Raw genomic sequence first — 25,093 nt, 5'->3', positions numbered from 1 at the left:
ATGTGTGTAAAAAACAGAGGGAGTGAGAAAAAGAGTATCAGCTGTGCTATGTTGGGCCCCTCCCTGCCTAAATACACACACCAGCGCCCACAGTACACACCTTGGACTGGTTCCTATCTCAAACTTTAAGGACTCATTGGAAACAAAGTAAAGTTCAAAGTGATTGCTGCTAAGCCATGAGCCTTGGAGCTGGTGTGATTCTAACATGCAGTTACAGCACATTGCCTCATTCGTTCCAAAGCAAAATTTTAGCAGAGGAGTGGACCACTCCATTAATTTCCAGTGCATCACCCTGTCAGGTCTAGCATCCCTATGGTAGAAGGGAACTGTAGCTGTGCTTTTTAAACAGGGCCATTGTTGAATGGGATTAGTGAAAGGTGATCTTACTGGAGAGAGCGGGGGGGGGGGGTTCACTTTTATAGTAGAGGACCTTTACAGGTTTTTTTGCTGAGAGTCTTTGAGGCCATTGTGGCAAAACACAAGACATTTGCCTTTCATCTATATTGCAGGATACTGGTTTGTTTACTCCTGGTTGACATGCTCTATATAATAACTAACATTAAACAACTAAAGCACTTTTATATGTAATTCTAGATAAGAGCATCTGCTAAATGCCATAAACACGGCCTCTAAAACTCCACTATATTATTAATATTGATAGTGTCATTTAAATTTTGTAAAACAATGCATCTGTCTAGGCCTTTGAGGAAAAGTTCACTACTTCATCCAAATTTCACTAATACATTTTCACTTAGTGGAATAGCTTTTCTTCAGTGACTTCTTTAGTAACTTAATTGTTGTGTTCGCTTATAATGTCTCTAAATTGGGCTATTTGGTCTGGTAAAATAGCATTATTTTACATAAATAGCATTATTTTACCAATCAAGGTGGTCATTCAATGGATGAATGGGTCTGTCCTTGAATATGTGAGATTTTAGATACAAATGTTCTCTGTCTATAAGAAGACTAGTAAGCTAGTCTAGCACTGGGTTGTTGTCTTCTCATCTGATAGGGTAGCTGAATGGGAGCGGTTGTTTGATGTGGCCCTTAGTTATGCTAATTACTAATTGCTTCTCTTGCTTTTTTCTCCTTTCACAGTGGAAATAAGCCATTGAGGGAGTGTGTTCTTGCACAATCATTTCAATTCGGCTGCACTGATAAGCACCTTTGATGTTTGCTATCTGGTAACAGGCAGACAAATAAACCACAGTAGACTCAGAGAAGGGCTGAAACTCTCACACTGTTTTATTGCTTTAGCCAAGTAAAAACTGAATTACATCATGGAACAAGTTTAATATCAATAGAAAAATTGTTACATGCAGTAACAATTGGCCCTTTGCTGTCTTTTTATCTGTGGTTTTGAAAGACTACGGTGAACTTTAGGAACTTTAGGTTTTCATTTGGTTTCTAGGCCCATATCCTAACTGTGTGGTAGAAACTGGGTCCTTTGTGACCTTGAAAGACCACAGCCATAAGATGATTTGACCCTGTCTGTGACATATTTCACAGCAACCCCAACTCTCCCTAGATCTAACACAAAAGGAATACACTAGAATATGGGTTTTCCACTAGACTTCTGAGTCTCAGGAAACATGAAACAGCTGATTCATGTTTTATATCCAGTAAAAGGTGGTGTTGTGAGGAATCTAGAAATCTGCATGAATAAACTGTGAAATGCTGAAGTCTGCTTTGGCACTGCTTAGTACATGAGACCTCTCCCAGTGAATGTCACAACTGTTGTAACTGATGAAATCAAGAATGCTTATCCATTATGCTTCACACATTTTACTACTGTGCACATTCGTTATGCTCTGCCAACAGATTATACAGTCTCTACAAATCCTGCAAAATGAATCACAGCCCATAACATAATTCTGTAATTTGCATAGAATTGTGCCCGTTGACAATGGAAGTGATTAGTAAGTAGCACGGGGTGCCTGGCATCAGTGGTTTTTATAATGCAGTCTGAACTGGCAGGAAAAGTTTCACTTTGGGAAGTTTCATGTTGTCATGCTTGCCTTACTCTTATGAGCAGCTCTGGTCATGGCTACCGATGCGACTTTACTGTTTTATTGTTTCATTGGCAGGCATTCCTGCTGGGAAGCATATACATTTAAACACGTAAAAAATAAGGAAAGAAAGATAATACATGTTAACTAAACAACACACCATGACATGTTGACTTCAGAAGTGACTCTCTCTGCAGATAACCTGCCAGATTAAAAGCACAAATCTTATATTACTAGATGAGATTTTGCTTTCCATAGGTCAGATGGTAGCATAGCTCTGGAGCACATTGAACAAACTAGGTAAAGCTGCTTAGGGTGCCTGAGTCAATCTAAAATCCCTGCCTAACATGGGGGATAAGCTGCCTGTCAATATACGTAACACACATCCTCTCACCTACCTGCTTCCATGCACCAATACAGATGACGAGGACTTTCTGAATGATTTGTATCACACACAAGCATTGATAGCATTGTGAATGACAGAGCTTCAAAGAATCAAACAACAGCATGTCCTCAGCTCTCTAATGCCACCCTGACCATGTGGTCTTTGACCACATAGCTCTAGCTGACTAAGGGCACTCAGACCTAGTTGAGATTGCTGGTAACTGAGCGATCCCACAATCATCCAAAACCAGATAGTGGACAAGCAACTGCTTTCTATATGTTTCACATCATCCTATTTAGCTCTACCTGTCATGGAAATTAATTATACCTATATATTACATGAGACCATCACTTGTTATGAGGACTTGGGGAGCTTCTTCACTAAAGAATTAAGACACATGTCACTGACAACCCTAACAACAATGCACCAGAGCTGGTACTCTTTTGTTCACAGGAGGCAGTGCAGACAGAGAGAGGCTGAGTCCCCTTATATCTTGTGACACCGCTGATCAATCGGTGCTGGCTCTAGCCAAGTACATTGAGTGGGCATCGATGGCCCCAGGCTGATTAAAACACATGGAGTCCAAAGGCAGGCCAATTCACAGCCATGTGGAATCTTTTTCCGCTAGACCTAAAGCAAGCCACAATGAGCCTAAGAATTTGGTTGTAATATTAACATGCTCTACAGTTTTGTTAAAAGACTGTTCAAAAATACAGTGAAAGACTTCATTACACTGGTGATCCAATACAAGTGTGACCTATTTGTCCTTTGCCAGAGAATAGCACAGTCTGGCTGGGCTGAGACCCTGTAGCCATAAGCTCTCTCCTCCAGTAAGGGTCCAGACGCCTCACTCTGATGAGCATACTGTCCACTCAGGCAGAACACATCTCCTTTTTCTCTCACACACATGCTCATACATGCACAAACATCCGTACACACAAACACAAAGACTACCTACAGGCTTAAGGCCTGTCACAGACCACCGACGGCCCATCAAGAGAAGTGTGCGCCAACCAGTCACGTAAGACCATGTGGAGCCATTTACTGAAATAATATGAGATTAAAGTGTGACATCACCGGAACAGGCTGACCAAGCCTTTAAAGGAACAGTGATTGTAAAAACCTTTGTAGTGTTCACTAGTTATTGAAGTTGACAGCATCTTTTAAGCCTTGATGTCTTCACTGGTTTTCTTATGTTTCACCGTGTGCTGTTTGTATGTTTAATTCCTGCATGGCTTATGATGGGTGGAGTGCAGCGTGATATTAAATGCCTCATCTACCAGAAGCATCTGTTCTACCCCCTATGAACCTGATTAATGATTAATAGTCTGACAAAAGAGACTTTAACAGATTATCTTAATGTTTTGTTTTTTTCTCAATTATAACTTCATTTTGGTCTAATATATTGTGAACACTCGTTAAATATTAAACAGAAAATACAGAGTATATTGATATGTAGTGTAAATTAGTACTGTACGTATGTACTGATATGGACATATGTGATATGCACTGTAAATTAGATTTTAGAGAAAAACAACATTTATATGTCCAACCCAGCATAAAGCTTAATCCATTTCTTGACAAGTTTTACTTTCTGTTTATTTTGTGCTGGAAACATAGTAACCTCCACTATGCCCGAATACATTTTGTAACCTGCAAACACATGGTTTTAAATGAATGCGGACTGTTGTTAAATGATTTAAAATGTTTTAAATGACTTTGTATAGTTTTTCTAAACTGATGGCACCCTTCCATATAATGAAGTGTTCCGCTTCGGATCTTTGAGTGAATAGTCATGGCATATGTATTGAGCTGAAAGAGATAAAGCACATCTGTTCACCACATGTTTCATACCTCCCCCTGACCTCTATGTCTCAAGGCACAAGTTTCATTGGAAGAAGGCACTGACATTTGGCTCAGAATACAAACTAAAGCAAATAATACAGTGAAATCTGCTTCTTTTTGGATTAATATTTATTCACCCATGTGTAAAATACCAGCAGTTTGGACACATGAAAGATTCTAAGTCCCTTAACAAGGAAAAGAAAAGCAACAGATGCTAAAGTAAGAGGAGGTCTGGAATTCCATTTAGTCTGGTCTCCCACTGGCTGAACACTCCCTGATTATGACAGTACTGTGGCAGACCTGCCCTAAGCCTGATCTGAGACAAGATTTGAGGCCTGTCCCATAGTGGTTGCAGTCAGGACTTGCTGTGGGCAGGAGCTGATTTAGGATCAGTTCAACAGAGTAACTTCTACTTGCATGCGAGATTGCAGCTTGCTGTGTCATCTAACAGCGAGGTTTGGCAACGTCACGAAAGAGGAAGGGCCAAGTACACATGAGGAAGCTCACTAAGCTGATTAGCAGTCACGACCACAATAGAAACAAGTCTGGTGTCTCGAATGCACACACATGCATATGTAAGCACACCTGTAGGTAAATAAACACATACACATTTCTAAATTGCACAAGTACTTCAAAAGATCTAACAAAATAACAAACTAATTTTATGATTATTTAATTTTATGAGTAGGTGCCTGCTCCATTTTAGATTTTGTGTATGTTTATTCTCAACATTACTACTGACTGAACTATATTATATTTGCAGATGTTTACAAAGACATGTACAGAAACTCAGAAGTAATTTCATGTGTACACACAGTTGATATTATACGTTTACCTTGAACGCTGCGAAAATGCATCAACTGATTGCAGTATAAGCGTGCCCCCTGGTGGTCACACGCAGAGAGACAACAAACAGTTTGTGTGCGTAACTTTCATCTAGGACTTAAAATGACTTTTTCATATTGATATTTAAAAAAGGTTTTCCCTTCGTACACCCTAATATGAGGTTCCAGCCTATGGAAAACAACAAAATAATACTTTTCAAAATGGCTATCAATTCCCAAAGTAAAATGGTGCCTTTGATGGACCTGCTAGGTCTTACATGTCCTTAAACAGCTACTTACACTTATTACACAAACTGAAAGCAGAAATTAACAAGAAGTTTTTAGAAGTTTGTTGTATTTTTAAATATTATTTCGGGTTTTTCAATATTTTTTTTTTATTTTTAAAAGTTTAACTTTACAGACTGACATTTGAATACAGTAGTATGAATAGTCTGAATTTGCTTATCAAACTATTGTGGTTAGTGAACCGAGTCCTGCTTAGTATGTTATAACTGTCCACCTACCCCCTGACGTTTTCCTATAACAATATATATATATACACATACATGCACACACATTTTATATATATATATATAGACTTTTCTCATATCTCAGTGGCCCTTAGCTGAAGAGGTGATGATGTATAGGCAATTGTTATGACACAGTAAGAATGATTTCCATTGTAGAAGTGTGATCTCTATGTCACTAGATGCGCACTTAGATTTTCTAAAATGCAAGGATAGTTTTCAGACAATATCTGCACCTTTATCAGTTTATGCATATATATATATATATATTCTCCGCTCATCTTTTTCTTTCAAGCTTGGGTCCTCTACCATAGTCCTGGGATCTTGAGGGCCCTGCATAATATCTTAGCTGTTGTTAGGATTGCATTGTTTTGGATAGAAATCTCGGATGTTGTTCCTGGGATCTGTCATTCTCCCAGTTTGGGGGTCACAACCCCTAGTGCTCAGATTACCATGGGAACCAGTGTTGCCTTCATCTTCCATATCTTTTCTAGCTCTTCTTTCAGCCATTGGTATTTCTTGAACTTTTCGTGTTCCTTTTTCCTGATGCGGCTATTACTTGGACTCGCTGCATCTATCACTATGGCCCTCTTCTGCTGTTTATGCATTACCACTATGTCTCATTGATTTTGGTTAGGCATTACCATCGTGTGTGTGTGTGTGTGTGTGTGTGTGTGTGTGTGTGTGTGTGTGTGTGTGTGTGTGTGTGTGTGTGTGTGTGTGTGTGTGTATGAATGTATGTATGTATGTATATGCCAAACAACAAAAAGTCGAATATATGTGTGGCTAACTTTGTGTTGAATTGCGGTGGCACTCCTGTTGTCCGTTTTAACGTAATCCTCAAGGTTACGCCAGGTTAGCCAACACTATTCATCTCAGTTAATGAGGCAAGTGAGTGCAATTCATGCATTCAATGGCAATTAACAAGGTCTCTGGCCATTTGCTCCCTGTGGTCGTATCCAAGACAAGACGTCCCCCGAGTGCCAGCGTTGGTAGGCGAGGCCACTTTTCCTCAAACTGGTTGAGTGCTAACAAAAGGTATGGGAGTAAGACAACAAAGGCCGTGAAGGAGCTTCACAGTGGGGGTGCTTTGTAATGCTGTGTCTCCACCCCTCCCTCCCCAGAGCTGCTTTCACCCAGGGCAGTGAATCTCCTATTGGACACAGCTGCCTGTATCTTTGTATTCAAGAGGCAAATGGCCACCTGCATTTCGGTGGCCTTTGAAAACAAAGAAACTTGGTGTGAGTAGAATGTAAAGTTTTACTAACATTAGTTTGAAGTGGGTTGTAAGTATTTTGCAACAGATAGAGGCAGGTTGGTGTGAAAATGGTCTGAAGTCATGACCTGAGAAACACTGGGGTTATAAATGATGAATTTAAAAATAGGACTAAAGGTTTAATAAAAGCATAAACTAAAAAAATAATGGAAATATTAGATTCAAAACAAAAGTCAATCCGTTAAAAAAAGAGAATAAAGCCAGTTGAAACATTGTCTGCTCTTAATTAAAGGTTCCTAAAAAGTAATTAAAAACTAATTTATATCAAGATATTTTTAAGAGTGCTAAATAAAAAACACTTCTTAATTTCTTTGATATCATCAATAAAACATAAGTATTTACCTATTCAGTTTTGGTTTTTTTAAATTATACATCTTATTCAAAGATCTGCAAAATCTCAGAGGGGATTTAGAGATAATGCAAACAAATAAACTTGATAAAAGACAATAACTGACAGAGGCCCTTAGTATTTAAGATTTCCAGGAAATCAATTTTTGGTTTTACTAGTAGGGAATTTTAATGCATTGTTTTAATGCATTAAAATAACTAATAAAGTCGTTTTTGAAATAGGCAAAAGATGGTGGAATGCCCTTATATGTACACATATAAATGTGATATTTCACCAGAATAAAGTGTTCTGTTCTATTATTAGTAATAATCGAGCAGCCAAGAAATAGTCTGCCCGCAATACCGTTTTTCACCACTAGGCGGTAGAATAGACTTTAAGGAATAAATTGGAGACACGCCAATCCGAGAGGTTGTGTTTGTTTTAGGGCATTTAAATGCATTAAAATAACTAATAAAGTCCATTTTGAAATAGGCAAAAGATGGTGGAATGTCCTTATATGTACACATATGAATGTGATATTTCACCAGAATAAAGTTCTGTTATGTTCTATTGTTAGTAATAATCGAGCTATGAAGAAATAAGCCTGCCCGCAATACCGTTTTTCACCACTAGGCGGTAGACTAGACCTTGCGGAATAAGTTGGAGACAGGCCAATCCGAGAGGTTCTGTTTGGTTTTTGGAGTCGGGATAGTGTGGTCAACTTGTGCCTTTATAACCAAGAACTCACATAACAGTTCAGTCATCGCAGCGCTGCCCAAACGAATTACGTTCTCTCTGAAGGTTTTGCACCGCGTCTTAATTTTGACTACTGGAGTAGGCAGGAATCATACTGTTAGTTTTAAATTAGAATCCTTCATAAGATTTTACTGTCAACATGGATATGACAGACGGCTTGAACAGCCGACTTGCTGTGAAGAAGCTGTGGAAATTCCAGTGCCTTTGGTTGGTGACACATATGGAATGTGGTAAGGAATATGCCTTAGACAATATTAAAATACGCCTGACTGCAACACTTTGTTTGACCAACCAGTAGAAATGGCTGACACTGTCTACCTGCATAACATCCTGTCTTTCTGTTTGTTTGTTTTTCATGTAGATATGAGAGTGTTGTTTAATTTCTGTACCATACCTTTTCGGTTATTTACAACTGAGCTGAATCGTAACAGCTGCATTTGGCTCTAGGCTCCATATTATGTTACCTCTGTAGCTAACAACCTCAGCTGCATTTTACTTCTGAGCTAAAGGCCGTTGATTTTTTTCAACTTCGCTTCCTTCCTCTCTGGTGATAACAGAAAGTAGCTTACATACGCGCTCGTCACAGGGAGTGCTGCTATAGCTGTACTGGATTCTACAGACTGTAGCAGTTTTGCGGATCGCTTGTGTCCTTAATTCTTGCACATTATGCGTGGTGTAAGGTCCGAGGTGCGGACTACAGACTTTCAAATTTAATCTCACTGTCCTGTTATGATTCGAGCGAGCGCGTGATCGCACAGGAAAGCAGCGGGGTGTGTGTGTGTGCGTGCGTGCGTGCGTGCGTGCGTGCGTGCGGGGGGGGGAGTGCGCGTATTTATGCCACTTATGCTTTGCGGTGGATTCTCGTAGGAGCATGTGGCCAAAGAAAATGAAAATGAAAAAGTAAGTTTGTCATTACAGGCGCTGCCCAGGAGAAGTGACTACTGGCTATATGGGGACTGCCGTGTAGATGTGATGTTGTAGGGTTTGTCTTGAACCTGCTGAAGTGTCTTCAGCACGTGCCAGTACCCTGCAGTGCAATTTTTCGAGGCCTAATCAAGCTATTTTTGTTCAAGTTTTTGATTGTAACCTACAACACAGTGTTTGGTGTGTCAGACACCCAGCTAGTAAGTAAAACAATAAGAGTTTAAGAGTGTTATTTTTCAGCTGTCACTAAAACGCACGTTATTACATCACGTTTACATCCTGACTTGCATAAACATCTCTCTGCTGGAGCAGTCAAAAGACCAAGGGCTAGAAGTTCAGTGGACACATTTCGGCGTGGACCGTCTCTCTCAATGCATTCGATAGCCCACCTCCACTTACACGCGCATCTGTCTGTGTGTGTGTGTGTGTGTGTGTGTGTTTGTCGACAGCCGCAAATCCCGCGAAAGAAACTTAACGCATTAAATCGGCTTTAAGGTTAGCGCGCCTGACTCAGATCTTGAACTCCTAAGCTGTAGGACCACTATGTGGCCCGCGGACCTCACCGGCAAGTTTCAAGGTGCTCCCGTGTACGTGGCGAATTATCTCGTCCACTTCAGTATTTAAAGTTCGTGGCTTATTTAAACACTTCACTTTATAGACCATGCCAGGTGAACTTCATGAGTCAGTTTATAACTACTTTTTGAGTGGTGTTCTCTAACTGGCTATCCTTGTCTGTGGCCATATTCACAAAAATGGCACATACAAACCCGATCATAACAACCCGTTTCTAAAGACATATTTCTAATATGTTGTTCACTATTTGTAGACAATTTCTCCCCGAGTGACTGATAATTCCTGCAATCCCTCCCCCATTAGAGACTGTGTGGCATTTTCTAACTTTGTTCTTGGACACAGACACAGCTAACATGTAAAGCCTATGAATTTCTTTTTAAAGAGGCTTTACATATGTGAGTTGTCCTTATTAACAGCCTACAAAATATTTGGACAACTACAAAATTTTGCACAAAATAATTTGTAACATTGACTTTATAGTAAGATTCAGCATTGTCACCTTGGTAACACTGCTAAACATTAGAACAATAACGAATAAATATATAACCCTCCATATTATGACTAGCCAAATGGAAAAACAAATGGAAAAAATTAAGTACAACTCACAAAATAAAAGTCAGGTTTATTGTTGAACAACAAACTTCACACACACACACACACAAACAGGCCAAGGTAAAACAAATATGCAGACAAAAGAAAAAAGAAAAGTAACTGCTTTTCTTTGGCCTAGCCCTCCCATACAAACAAGAAAATAAAACCAAACAAGCCAAAAAAACCAAAAACTAGTTTATGGTACAACTAGTTATGATACAACTAAAGTTCATACATAAAACTTTACTGGAATGCTCTGAGTTAAATGGCTGTTGATTTTATACATGTTTCCTTTTTTGTGTTCTGCTGTTCCAAGACATGGTCAAACAAGTAAAATTTCATAAAGAAGCACCGTTTTGGTCACAGGAGATCATGATAAAGTGACTGATCTCTTAACAATATGTACAAAAATATAAAATGTAAATAAAAATACAAACAAATTCTCATCTTGTGTATTTTGTTGAGAATGTTGGGAAACTGGGTGGTGGTCTTTCCTCTAGAAAATTTTGCATTGGGGGATTAGTTGGTTGAACACGGGTGGTGAACTTGGAAAAATGACCATGTTTTATGTTTTGAGTCCGTTATGCCACTGGCTCCATCAAACGTGCGGAAGGTGAGCAATACGCGGGCTCAGCAGCATGGAACAATCCCTTAATCGTCATCGTCCGTTTTCTGCTTCTTGGGGTCGACCTCATCCTGGAAGATTCAGAGAGTTGTTAGACAAACAGCAGCACTGTTTGCTGCCTGCTCTTCCACGTTTGGTCTTGAGCCATGCACAGGCCCTTGGCTCTCACCTCATCATCCTCCTCATCTTCATCCGCTCCCCGTTTTGTTCCTCCACCCAGCTCATCCTCCTCATCCTCGTCCTCATCTTCATCTCCTAGAGTTAATGACAGTGAGGTTTTCAAAATATGACTTTGAAACTTCATTAAAATTCAATGCTCCACACATTCTTGATTGGGACAAGCAGAAGAAGGGAAATTGTCCAAATGTCTTGTATGAAACACTTCACTCACCTTCATCCTCTTCATCCTCTTCATCTACTTCATCCTCCTCCTCTTCATCAATCTCTGGCTCTCCATTCTCCTCATTTTCCTGTTGCAAAACACACAGTATATTAGTGCACAACTTCCCTCTGAGCCATTATAAAATTGGGAGTTTTATTTTAACAGAACTTAATTAAGCAGTTATATGTACCTTGCCATTAGTGGCCTCCTTCCCGTTTTCTTTCTCCTCAATGACTTTCTTTTCCTTCAAATCCTATAAAGGAGGAAAAACATTACAGAACTATGTTATTTGTTGGGGGTGCCTTAATACACACATTCCAAAGTGCTCTGTCGATTTAAAACCTTCATTATGTCCAATGAGCCTGAGCAAGATGGCGAGTGACGCGGGCAGAACGCCCCCTATGCGCACACGTTTAAAATGCATACATAATGAGGGCCCTCTGTCATTGACACCGCATTGGCTGCAGCAGAGATTTTCGTGTTGTCCATCAAAGGCTTCTAATGCCCGCCTCCTTCGAGTTAGATGGTTTGTAATATGACACTTCGATGTTATTGAGATACCACGGGTATTGTAGTTCATCGAATTATATGAGCACCATATGTTGTGAAGACACACCCGTAGAACACACCGCAGATCTCCTAAAAAAGCTTACGTTTATGGCTAAGAATAAATACATGGGTAATGATCTTGAACCAGCGAGACATGGACAACCAACTGATGCCGGATCGAAAGGACAAAGGGGCCGCACACATGGCTCTCGACATCGCTTCCAAGACAGCGCGCAATACACCCACTCATGTTATCTGTTGGATTTAGGTCGCGCAATCGCCGGGAACAAACTAGGTGGCGAACCACTATCAGGTTTTTACTAAATATGTATTCACCGAGGGCTCTATACGACCGCAGAGACATTGATCTTATCCAGTCGCTATAATGACGAAAGTAGACAGTTTTCATTAATGCGTTTATATAATGTTTAGCCCTTAAGCCGTTTATCAACCACATCACCTAACACCGCCCCCTAAATTTTTCACAGACGCCGCTGGCTGGAAACTAGTACAGCCAAGAAGCCCGTAGCGTCGTGACACAAGAGGTAGAGATGCGCGTGTACGAAACGCAACACCATACGGCTATATTTCAGATAGCCCACTTTTCGTGCCTCAAGAGCTGGGTTGACCTTTTCTAGGGCATTTTATATTAACCACCATGTTGAACTCGAGCGGTAAAACATTTACGCTGAACGGCAAGCGGTTCGAATAGAATACACAGGATTTCGGTTGTTTTAAATGTAAAAGATACACACACTAAGGGTTCTTGTAATTATCGCATGTAATTGTTCTAAAACGGAAATTTTAAGTAACGAGACATCAGCCCAGATAACGCAGCACGAGTTCCGCGTACCAACATGCGACTATAAAAATCATGGAAGAGTAGGCTGCGTATGTTTATCGAAAAAAAAAATACAGAAATAATCTATAGCTACCAAATAGAGTGATGCGGTGAGTCCCTTGCCTACTTGAACTAGATAATTGCGAAATCATTCATATTTGTTTCTCGGTACAACCATGGGTAACGCGCAGAATTCTGAAGCTTTTTAGAAAACCGGTTAACTTCAAGCTTCAAACCACACCAACCGATTTTAAACACGCGTAATTCACCCAGCTGTCCGGCAGTGCGCGAACAGACCTCTGAATAAATAAGTGCTAAGCACTTATGAAGTTGTTGAGAAGAGCTCCGTTCAAACAAAACGGACAATCTGTGCCTTATCAATGTGATACGGCACAGAATGATTAAACGAATTCAATTGAAAGGCAACTGTTATGAATATTTTTAGAATACGCTTCACGGCTCCGGCCACCATTGCTACTGTTCAAAGGGGAACCGACACGCTTGTATAAACAAAGAACCCGCGCTGGCTGTTACATTCCGGACAATGAGAACGAGGCGCTAATGTGTTTATTCGGCAGGAGCGAGTCCTCTTTGCAATTAATTCATTTTAGTTATTTCGAAAATAACGAACTGCGGGCACACATCCGTTTTCGTTGTTATCCAAATACACATTGTATGTGCATACTGAAATATTTTCATATCGGCTCTAAGCAGTGATATCCCGTATGTGTCTTAAATACAGGGTAGAAGAACGAGAGAAAATGATCTTTGAATGAAAAGGTTAGTATACTCATGCCTCTTACCTTGGCGGAAATTTCCGTCGCGGAATCTACCTTGGTATCTGCCATAATTTATACTGAATATCAATATAATGCGCGACGGAAAAATACAAGTATAATCCGCTTGCGATATCCAACAATAAGTATTGTAATGTAGCTTTCTAATGCCGTCGGCATGCGATGTAGGAGGCTTTAATATAGATTTGTGGGCGGAGTTGCAGGGGCGGTCAGATTGACATGGTTGGTCAGCAGTTTCAGAGGAGGTGTGTTTTCAAGGCGATAGAGTGGAACAATGGATAGTATTTCTAAACGAAAAGAACACACCCCCGGCCGGTAATTCAACTGAACAGAGGGAGAAGACACCCCCCCCCCCCCCCGACTAACCTCTGCGCTATGGACCTTTATCTGCAACGTAATAGCACACTTCGCTAATAAACAAGTCGGTTCTGCTTCTCTGCCGCGTACGTCTGGAGCGATATCAATAAGGTTCACTCCAGGAGCAACACTTTGATGCTGATATTTGACGACGTACTACGTTCGGTCCGTCGTTTTTAGAGCCCGCACTTTCCGTAGACTCACTGGCGATAGCACGTGGTAGTTATATCCTTAAAGCACTGGCAGCTATAAACGGAGCACGGAAAGCGATATTTCAGTACTGGGTGCAGCCCCTCCCCTTTCCGTGAATTTCGCACTGGGTGAGCACTGCGCGTGAAACGCGTTAGGATTTCTGCACTGACAAAGGAGGTCGACTAAAAAAAAAAAAGATCCAAAGTTCGTCGGAAAGCCCTTTTCTGTTATCAACCCATTCTTGTATGGTATCGGTGTTTTTAATACCTATGGCAACGTAACCTGCGATATATATTTTTTACCTAGGTTATATCCAGATTATATCCTATGGCAAGAAAACCCAACTCCAGCAATAAGAGACCAGTCGTAAAGGATTACGTGTGAATGCCTGATAGCCTGTGAACATGGTAAAGACGTATATTCATTTTAAATCCATTAACTAAACGAACATTTTATCGTTTCCGTTACAAAGGAAAAAAAGGCATTTGAACAAAGCAGAAGGAATCATAACCCAGCCGGCGAACATAAAGAGGAGGGGATTTCGGGTACTTCATCATAACCTACATTCAAATTCTACTTTGATGACGACGCTATTCGAAGCCAGGAGTCTTTGATTGGTTGGTTATACGAAGAAACGACACCCATTTACCCCATGCACTAAACCATTGGTTGCCAAGAGTGTCTGTCAAAAGACTGGCGCGGTTTGCTTGAAAGCCTGGACATGGATCCGGAGAGGTCCTGAACTTGGATGTCAGTTTAGGGGCAGATGGGAATTATGTGCGGACCTGTCCTTTATCCAGGCGATCGAGAAGATCTAAAACTTTACCTAAATTAAAGAGAATTAGGTTACAGACCATGTAACATACCTCAGTTGCTTACAATAACCTAATAACCTTGCTGGATAAACTAAGTCACAGTCTTTTTAAAAAGAATATTTTTACCTAAACATTTAACCTGTTTTAGGCCACCTCATCATTAATCAAATATGCTAGGGTTATATCTTATATAATTTTCTTTTCTTTGTTTTCTTTATTTTAGTACATTTTAAACAACAACGCATGGTTAAAATAGACTATCTGAGTTTAGAGAAATTGCTGCCACCTTGCTGTTGTCTAAATTTGGTTGTATTGTGTGTGAATTTGTTTTGCCTCTAACAGATGTGGTGCATCAGATAAGAATAAAGATGAAAGCTACCAGTCCAATCCAAATTGAATCCAAATTATATTCTAACACCTCCACAACTATTGTTAAAACTGAATTAGAAAACAATATGTCTAAAAGGAACTGCCGAAACAGCACCATACTACTGTTTCTTATACTAAATGGGGGACTTTTGAACAATTACAAATGTATAAAATGATATGATTTCAAGTTATTAACATGAAACAAAAGCAAAGGGAATCTACATATTGAAAAAGATTTAGAGGATTTCACCTATGAATTAGGCTTGGCTGCGTATGTTTGTCAGTCATACCCTCTGTGTGCAAACATCCAAGGCACAGTAAAACAAGCTGAGGATAACAGCACTGCAGATGCATATAATCGTATTGCTTTGCACCAATTGTTCAAAGTCAGAAGACCTACCAAATAAGGTTTGCAGTTCTACCATTGCACCCAAAACCACAGTCTTCATAATGTTACTGCCTAGTCACTTTACATAGATCCACAGTATTTTAATCAAGACACACTAGGAACCTTTTGGATTCTCATGCCTACCACAAGTTTTGCTAGAAGAGTAACTACTAATGTTGCACCATTGTCCAGTGGCGGTTACAGTTGTCGTACAGTTGTCAACATCACTTTCACAATGTAGAGCAGAGATTAGGTCCCAAAAATAGAAGTCAGGATGGTTAGCATTATTACATGGAAGTAACTGACAGGTACTTATCACAGACTGAAGCTTTTATTGTTTCTATAGCAATTTGTTCAGATGTTTTTCCCCTGCCTCAACTCTTATCATAAAAATAACATTTAAAAATGGAATAAACCAAATAAAAAATTTATGATAATATGGGCATCCATGCAGCCTTTTGAAAGGTTTCCTGCTATGAACTCCTTGCACATGACCATGCAAACCAGGCCTGGACACTACTCCATATTTTCTCCAGCACCCTACAATCTCCCCCGGGGGGCAGAGTGTGTGGTGTAGCTGCATGTCGAGAAACTCTTCCTCCCAAGTAGGCAGAGAACACCCTTGCGTGTGAGGACCTGTCAAGGTGAGAGAGAGACAGTGATGTGGAGGAGTCAAGTGAGGAACACTGCCATGCGAAACGGCTCCTAGTGTAGGGCCTCATCGCCTGGAGGCTGAACTATGGGAAGAGTCCATGACTGATATGGGTGTCTGAATCCGATGCCCATCTAAGCATACAGCTCCAGTGACAGAGATTCCCAAATCTTTCATTGTCCAGCAAAAAAATGTGCACCTACATAAACAATCTTCTCAATAGGCCTAACTACTTTCCCAAACAGGTCCTGCAAGTCCTGTAGGTAAGTCTTGGAAGTCCTGAATTTAGAAGTTATAGGACCATGAGGTGTTCAGTACAGTTTTGTCTTCTGGGGGAGAAAAGATCTCAATAAGCAAAACTGTGTACACGTGTTAAACATCTTTATCGTCATTAGTCAGCACTACTAATGTTACTGACCAGGTGATGCTCTCTAAATCTACCTCAGCAGAGAAATTACATTTACTAGCCCTATGTGCTAGAAAAAAAGCACAAATGCGCTTTCACCTGCGTTTACTTATCTTTTTCTTGACTTTTACCTCATTTACCAAAAAAAAACAAGATTTTGTTCTCTGTATTGGGAATATACACTACAGCAGAGGACTAGCAGTTATTCTTCAACAGTATAAGGATAACATAACAGCATATTTCAAATGATAAATGTAATATTATGTAAAACTGTTACATAGTTATTATCCAAAACAATGATTGCTGCCATACACTATCTTAGTATAAAAAGACAATTATTGTCAATGACAATTTTCAAAAAAGAAATTCAAAATGAACACAGTATAGCCTGCATTTCCCCCACTTTTCTGAGCACAAGAATTAATCAAAAGAAACAAAAGACACATTGATCAGAAATATAGTTTCTATCAAGAATTTTAAAGATAAGCATCCCAACTAATGCAAAGTAACTGGAATACATTACAAAGACTGTTTAATACTGTATGATATTGATTACACGTTTAATAAGGCAATCAGCAATCTAATGTATTACAGCAGTATTACAAACTGACCAGTACTGCCATTTATAAACCATACAACATGAATGTCTATTAATCTTTTATTATACAAATTATTATTTATATTTGTATTATTTATTACTATTTATAATATCTATTTGAGATAAGAGCTTTGGTGAACCCCACTCCACCCCACCCCCACCCTTATCAATATATATTCTAGTCATATGATCGCTGATGTATATTTAATAAGGGAAAGCCCAGTGAAAATAAAGGCCCATTGTAAAAGGCTGCCAGTCGTTGACAAGGAGGAGCACATCTAGAGGCACTGCTGACTGAGGCCAATATGTCACACTTTGTGTTGGCTAAGATGGTGGCATATGACATATAAACCTCACATCTTTGAGCATCTTTGGGTGTCAGGAACTGCCATCTCTCTGGTCTGAGGTGGTGATATGAATGCAGAGATACAAAAGATTTCATAAAGGGTGCTTTTTTTTTTTTTTTTTTTTTTTTTTTTTTTTGGACTGACCACTCAGAAACTGAAGTGTTGCTGTCCTCCCCTTGATAGAGTGTGGAGTCATACATTAAACATGGCAGTCTTGGTGAAATGATAAAGGGAGCGCAACAGCGAGAGCAAGAGATAGAAAAAGAAAGGAATGCTGACTTTCTGCGGCATGCAGGTAGGTGCTTGTATAAAATATTGATTAAGTAATGGCATCACAAGCTTCAATGAGTCAACATGTAAAACTGTTGAAAGAAAAGCATGTAGGTAAAGTTCACAACTCAAAAGGTGTCCTTTTGCTAATTTTAATATATCAAAGTTCAACTGGCTGATGCAAACACTGACAATACAGTTGACTTCTATCTAGTAATGTTAATATGAGTGCTCACATTTCCTACGTTTGCTTTCACAATTAAATCCAAAGAGTTTAAATGTCCATTATTTGGAATAATCAGGATTTTAAAGCAATGTTATATTTAAACTTTTCTCATATCTCAGTGGCCCTTAGCTGAAGAGGTGATGATGTATAGGCAATTGTTATGACACAGTAAGAATGATTTCCATTGCAGAAGTGTGATCTCTATGTCATTAGGTGCGCTCTTAGATTTTCTAAAGTCCAAGGATAGTTTATTAAAAGAAGTATTCTATATGCAAGTTCAGACAATATCTGCACCTTTATCAGTTTATGCATATATATATATATATATATATATATATATATATATATATATATATATATATATATATATATATATATATATATATATATATATATATATATATATATAAATTTTACACCAAAGATAAACACTTTATTCATGAATTGATGTATGGGATTGGGCTCACCACACTAGAAAGTTTCTCATGCTAGAGTTTCAAAAGTTAGTTACAGAGAAGGAAATCTTCCTCCTGTGTCCCTGAGGTAGCTGGCATGGAAACGATGTAACCGTGGTAAGTGATAGGGCTCAAATTTAACACCTCTCACAACCTTTCATCCAAAACAAAACACTCAGGCATGGATTTCTGCTGATGCCCATCAACCACTGTCAGTGCCCAAATTTCACAAACCTAAATACACTGTCAGATTCATAAAATGGTTACACTGAATGTCATTGAAATGCTATTGTTAAAAACACGGTCTAAATATCTATTTTAAAAGACACACTCAAAAATGATAAATAGTCCATTAAATACAGTCCATTATAGTCCATTAACATATTAACATCTACAGTGATAACACAGAACCATGCAGAGCAGCTTACTAAGACCTGAATCAGTGAATAGTTTATATTAAAATATGTGCAATTGCATTATTGCATTTTACAAATGAAGTATGATATTCTGGCTCTTTTTTAAAATTTATTTATTTTTACTCTTTTTGTATTTATTCTAAACCTGCAGAGTCTACAGCATCTCTTAGTTTTCAGGGCGCTGTTGAATTGACAGTATTAATACTGTACTTACTTAGATTCATAACTAGAGGGCGCTGAAGTGCGCTGTCTGTTCAATTAATTCCTCACACGTGTAAGAGGATTAGAGGCATTTGTGTTAGGAAGCAGCATAAGGCTGAGGCCGGGGTACTTAAGAGAGATACTGACATGTTCTAGTCCCAACTGATTATTTCATATCTCTCCAACACAGTTGCTGTGTCTCTATAAAGGTGCAATTTTCATGACAAATTGGTGTAGAGCTGACTGACATTTTCAGAAATCAAGAAATTTCTGTTTCAGAAACAGGTTACAGATTTTCTAATTCAAAATCCTATATATTGCTATTTTCTGCAGACTATTCCATATACAGTCCATATATACATCCAGCAATATGTATTTTGACAGCAGTTTGTGATATCTCAGTTTTAGCTGGGCAAATTCAATTTTGTTACAGCATGCAAATATGCTATTATTAAAACACAATGAGAAAAAAAATCCTAAATAAGTTAATGTTTGTCTTGATTATGTGATGACTGATGGGCCCTAAAGGCAGAAAGATTTCACATACGTTACACAAGGCACAACAACATGGCTGAGACGGAAGCTCACCAGAAAGCTCAGTCCTCGAGACATGATAAGACTAAATACAAAACTACAGACTTGCCTTTAGGGCAGTTTAAGGAGTGCTATGCAGACAGCAGGTGATGGCTATGAACCCCCATTACGAGTCAACCGTTCCATTCACCTGTCAAGTGCATTAAATGTTCATTTGAGTCACGTTGATCTTGCTTCTAGGGCCACATATGTAACCTGTTTAGGACAGAGTCGCAGGTGGCAGAAGTGAATGCATCATGCTTTTAGGTGAATAAAATCACCCACAAATTCAGAGGTGCATTCCAAGGGGCAGCTCCATTGCCACGTGAGATGAACCAAAGAAACTGTCTCCCTTCTCAGTGTTGTGAGCTCATGAGGAACTTCCCAGACTGCTGAAGCCACAGTGCCTTTGTTGGTCTTTCAGACCCCCATAGAGACATCCTGTCCCCCCTACTCAAACTAGTGGAGCTTTCCATCACCTCTTGCCTCCACCCCCCCCCCCCCTTTTTTTTTTCATTGCTCCGCCCCCTGCTCCTCCTCCACCCCCAAGTCTGACCCGACCAAATGCAGTTGCCTAGACCTGAAATGACCTTTTGGTACAGGGCGACACAAAGCAACCCAAATGTTTGATCCTCTGACAAAAAATTCAGTGTTACACAGAAATATCTAGGGAAGTTAACCTGTTGTCAGGTAGTGAAAGGGTTTTGCAGTAAAGAGTGTGAAGTATGTAGCAGGACATGACTCATTAATTGTGAGGAACCTAGAAAGCACAAGCACAAGTTAATTGGACACAATTTTTATGGGTGCTACTGAAATAAGAGTAAAATACTCACCTATAAATATTTAATCCCTTTACAATGCAGTGTCCTGACTATAAACTTTTCCCTTTAATGGACTGATTTTATGTCTTGTAGGCAGAGTTATACTTTTCTTGCAGTACCTAATTTTATAATGAAGCTATTAAGAACAGTACGGTAAGCTCTGTTTATTTGTTTATTAATCTAAATGTAGGGCATTTGTGGGCAGTCTTAGCATAAGAATATAACAGTCAGTGACTAGTAGAGACTGCACTCTCAGAGACAAAGACTGACTCTGTTCCATGCGCTTCAAATTAAATGCACTATTGTGGTTGTAGCTGTAACATCTAGTTGATCAGCAATCCACACCGCATTCACACACTGTCCTCAGAGTAAGGGAATGGAGTAAGAGCATTGTTTTCTACTAGTATAGATAAGCATAGGAATAGTTTGGCTCTCCACAGTCACCAGAAGGTCAACTACAGATTTACTGTTTAGTCACTCAGATCATGATAAACCTGTCAGATTAGAGATTTTGTATGGTTAATGTCAAAAAGTTGAATCTTCCATGCATAGAAATGATAAAGTTAGGCACACATGCTACTCATATAGTGAACCCCCCACCCCCCACACACACACACACCTCTGCAGACAATCAGGCCACAATACAAGACCAGATGTCTTTCTCAGTGCCTCATGACCGGAGCTTTTTCTCTCTGTTTAAATATTAATTATATCTTTACTTAGTAAGGAGCATGGGGCAATACTCTCCAAAAACAATTCCAAAGCTATACAGGGCTTTTAACTCATGCCACAATTTTGAGAGATTTTGTCCAATAAAGCTAAAATTCTTCATCGGTTATCCAAATTATAGCACATAGGCATGTTTATTTTTAAGTTTCTCAAAGGTTGAAGAGCAATTTCAATATGTAGGTCGCAAATACACAAAACACTTAGATGCCCTCTCTCTCTAAAGTAATTAGATTGTCTCATTCAGTGAATGTTCAAAAGAATACATGCACAGGTGAAAGGCTGACTTTAGTAAATAAATAATGAGTGTGAATTAACATGTGGTGGCCAAAAGATACATTCATTAGAGGGGAAAAATTCTCTCTCAGTTTGTTGTCACATTTGTACTAGTCAAATTTCATCAGGTATGTCTCAGCAACCAAGCAGCTTTTGGAAATTATCCAAAAGAACAGCTGGACTTTGATCTTAGAATGTTATTTGTAGAATTATTAGAGACAAGCAGCTCACCACTTTTTGTTGTAATTTAGAATCTAGATTTGCTAACAGCTTTGTCTCCTGGGGACAAAGGTATTTCTGATGTTCACATTAGAAACAATGCTAAGATAATTAAATCCATGGAGAATTGATCATAGCATGTCATTGGCAAATTGTTAGCCATGTTGACAATTTGATTCTTTGCTATCATCCAAGGTGCATTTTTGTTTCTTAAACAAGGCTTGTTAAATTATGCTTATACCTACAAAAATTATAGTCCACATTATTCATAATCATAGTCTTTTTCTGCCCTGCTGCCCCCTCTTGTGGCTAAACAAGGTAATGCACAAAAGGGGGCGATATTACTGAACTGTGTTCTGAACTGAAGCTGATCTATATAAAAACAAATAAAGTAATCTATGTTTAAAAAACATTAGAAATCATGATAACTACATTTCTGGCTTCTGTAGCGTGAGGTGCTACAAATGTGTTTGCAATGGGAACTGCATTCCTTTAAGAAGGAAGAGCAATTCATTGTAGCCTTTTTAATATAATAAATAACTCATACATCTCTCTCTCTCTCTCTCTCTCTCTCTCACACACACACACACACACACACACACACACACACACACACACACACACACACACACACACACACACACACACACACATATATATATATATATATATATATATATATATATATATATATATATATATAAACACACACACTGGACATATTAAGAAACGTTATTTACTACCATCTAGCGTCACCTTCTTGACATTGCATGGAATGATTACCTCAAAGGACAAGTTACATTACTAGTAAGGGCATAGCGCTATACAAGCTGCACGTTCTAAAAGATAGGCAGACGGGCATTTATAGGCTATTGGATTATTTTAATTGTAATATAAAAACTGCATTCATGATCCTAAAGGCACGCTCGTCTGTTCGGGTCAGGCTAATATACCTTGCACACTGAAGCAATAAAACATGATTTCTGAACTTTCTGCATGACCTTTGGATTTTGGAGGAATATTTATTCAGTTAATCAGTTTCTCTGTAACTGGAAGCTTATAGATGGAAGAACCGTTTACTCTAGACTAACTTTGGACTATATCTAGGCATATAAGATTGTTACCTGTGTGTGTGTGTGTGTGTGTGTGTGTGTGTGTGTGTGTGAGAGAGAGAGAGAGAGAGAGAGAGAGAGAGAGAGAGAGAGAGGGGTGTTTGAATATTCAGTAAATTCACACTTGTAACAAAGACAAGATCACTAAAGCGATCTCCCTAGCATGTGGTCCCAAAATGCTCGTTTACATTTAAATACGTCTGATGCAAAAGAAACGTAAACTGCCGTTATCTCCTTCCTTATTATTGTGATGTATGAGGCAAAGTCAAATACGGATAGAAAGCTGTTTCAGCCAAACATTCTTATCCAGCATTGCGTCAAAACAGGCTGCATGTGGGCCTGTTCGTTGCGTTATATAATGTTAACATTCAAGCATCTGATTTCATTACGGAAGAACACAAGTGAATTATCAAGGACTTGTCCAGGTTAACTGAAGGGCCAATAGCAACGTTACTGGTATGTGCATGATGTAGACAGAAAATAACGTTAACCAAGGTCCTCGTGTTTTTATTAAAGGGGTGTTTTAATATAAATTAAAAGTGATATCCATTAAAAAACTAACTAAACTAGAATATCCAGCCAACACTCATGAATTTACAGAAAACTAAGACAACTAGGGCTTAGGTTTTTAAGGCCTGTTTTCTGTTTCTGTTAAAACACAAATTTACGTTTCACCTGTGGCCATGAAAATAAAAACACTGAAGGGCGACAAATTCGGAACGACGTGACGAAACGAGACCAAACTCCGCGTGACCTTTCGTGACCCTTATTTTTGCGCACTAGTTATGATCCTTGGAACGAAATGTCTTTATTCTCACATTGTCCACTACACGAATGCTACATAGTATTCAGTTCGACGGACTATGCTTTGTTTTCCCGTAACCAATAGCTTGCATTATGCGCCGCCTTCGCTCGGATATTTCCGCACGTCACCGCCGCAGTGAAACAAAGACGGTTTATTGTTCTTCCATGACACGACTTGCAAAGAGCCTTTCGCCACAACGCGAAATGGCGGACCGACATGAGACCAAGGACTGTGAAATCCGACCTAACAATTGCGGGCGAAAACGAAAACATGGACTGAAATGGATCCGGATCGCGAATTTTCAAAATCTTGCGTATCACGCCATATGTCACTCTTTCACGTGTTCAAGACAGTAGAACTGGTGCGAAACCTTTACAGCACACCCGATTAGGCAGTAACTTTAGCTGTTATTTTAGTAGGCTATTAAATTTAAATGCACATGATTCATAATATTCAGAGGTTTCATACACATTATTTTGGAATATTAACATGAATTTTGTCATCCATAAACCATAATTTCTTAGTATTGACTAGTCGATTTGAGAAATACGTTTTAAAAACAAACAAGTTCACCTATTAGGTAAGGCAAAAAATGCTACAGGTGCAGTTGGTCACGTCCCTGCAGGCTCAGCTATGTTTTTGAAATCCTGCTGGTTTCTGATTGGTTGTAGCCAACCACGTCTTCCCTCCCTTCTTCAGTTCCATTCCATATTGTCATCTTTTCTCCAAGTGTTACCTTACACAACGTTCCTATGGAGACTTGTTATACACTTAGTGTATATACTGGATTATTATTTTTTTTTTTTTGGTATATCATAGTTAAAAAACGGACCTTTTCAAAGTAGAGGACAATGGGAATACAGTCTGTTACCTTAGCTGAAGCATCATCTATAAAGGTTACACAACTACAATGAAAGACTTTCTTGCTCACCCACTCACACGTAACACGATCCGTGCATTCGTTTATCCTCTAACGAGTGGTAAACTTCACTCATTGTCCTCCCCCCTCCACTCATACATCCTATACCACTAAATAGGATTGCAATGGAGTGGGGGTAGTCGTGATGAGTTCGGAGGCACTATGGAAGGAGCCAGACTAAAGCATAAAGATGATGGGAGATAGGTGGGCCTCTGGGGATTGTGAGAGGTCCCAAACCTTCCAGACACGTTTTATTTTAAACATAATTGTGGTGGGCTACAACTAAGTTGTATTATGTTTCCAGACTATATGTGCCAATACATTACATTATAAGTGATGGACAAATGCTTGGTGACTGGAATTTTGTATTAGTTTAAACTTAAACCATGCGGCCACTAGGAAAAACCCCAAGTAGTCTTTTAAAGTCTGTTTTGCATAAATAATGAATATATGAAACCTTTTGACACTCCAAATATCCCAAAAAATACAACAGTCATCAGGAGCATGTCTAAAATCAGCAAATAATATTTTTAGGGACTCAACTAAGGACAGAGTTTATAAAAAAAGGAGTCTTTTCAAGTGCAACTCCTTCCCAGTAGCCCCCCAGCCGGGTGTAACTACCCCATGGGGGAAAGCAACCCATGTAGGAGAGCCCTGCTACTTCACTCATTAAATATGCATCATAATTAAGGGACAGCAAGGAGATGTAGAGGCCCCT

General features: G+C 39.2%; 2 protein-coding genes across 2 annotated transcripts in view; one reads left to right on the top strand and one right to left on the bottom strand.

Annotated features, from left to right (window-relative positions):
• Positions 1-7,888: 7,888 nt before the first annotated feature.
• Positions 7,889-25,093, top strand: part of pex5lb (peroxisomal biogenesis factor 5-like b) — a 65,451-nt gene continuing 48,246 nt past the window's right edge. Inside the window, exons 1-2 of the mRNA XM_081722725.1 lie at positions 7,889-8,180; positions 17,540-17,651. Of these exons, the coding sequence (XP_081578851.1) occupies positions 17,628-17,651 (24 nt within the window). The 5' untranslated portion in view covers positions 7,889-8,180; positions 17,540-17,627. The remainder of the gene's footprint in view (positions 8,181-17,539; positions 17,652-25,093) is intronic.
• On the bottom strand, positions 10,050-13,397 carry ptmab (prothymosin alpha b). Its single transcript, XM_027032417.2, has 5 exons — positions 13,239-13,397; positions 11,236-11,298; positions 11,055-11,133; positions 10,833-10,918; positions 10,050-10,734 (listed from the first exon to the last, which is right to left on the bottom strand). The coding sequence occupies exons 1-5, from the start codon at positions 13,281-13,283 to the stop codon at positions 10,690-10,692; spliced, it is 318 nt and encodes a 105-aa protein (XP_026888218.1). The 5' UTR covers positions 13,284-13,397; the 3' UTR covers positions 10,050-10,689.

Source organism: Electrophorus electricus, chromosome 11, assembly GCF_041902795.1.
Source record: "Electrophorus electricus isolate QZ-2024a chromosome 11, ASM4190279v1, whole genome shotgun sequence".
In the NCBI taxonomy this organism is placed as follows: domain Eukaryota; kingdom Metazoa; phylum Chordata; class Actinopteri; order Gymnotiformes; family Gymnotidae; genus Electrophorus; species Electrophorus electricus.
This window is presented reverse-complemented; position numbering and strand designations above follow the sequence as displayed.

Coding starts and splice junctions, on each gene's coding strand:
- ptmab (XM_027032417.2), bottom strand. CDS start 13,283: ATGGCAGATACCAAGGTAGATTCCGCGACGGAAATTTCCGCCAAG. Junction 11,134..11,235: donor AGGAGGCCACTAATGGCAAG/GTACATATAACT, acceptor GTTTTGCAACAG/GAAAATGAGGAGAATGGAGA. Junction 10,735..10,832: donor AAGATGAGGAGGATGATGAG/GTGAGAGCCAAG, acceptor TGAATCTTCCAG/GATGAGGTCGACCCCAAGAA.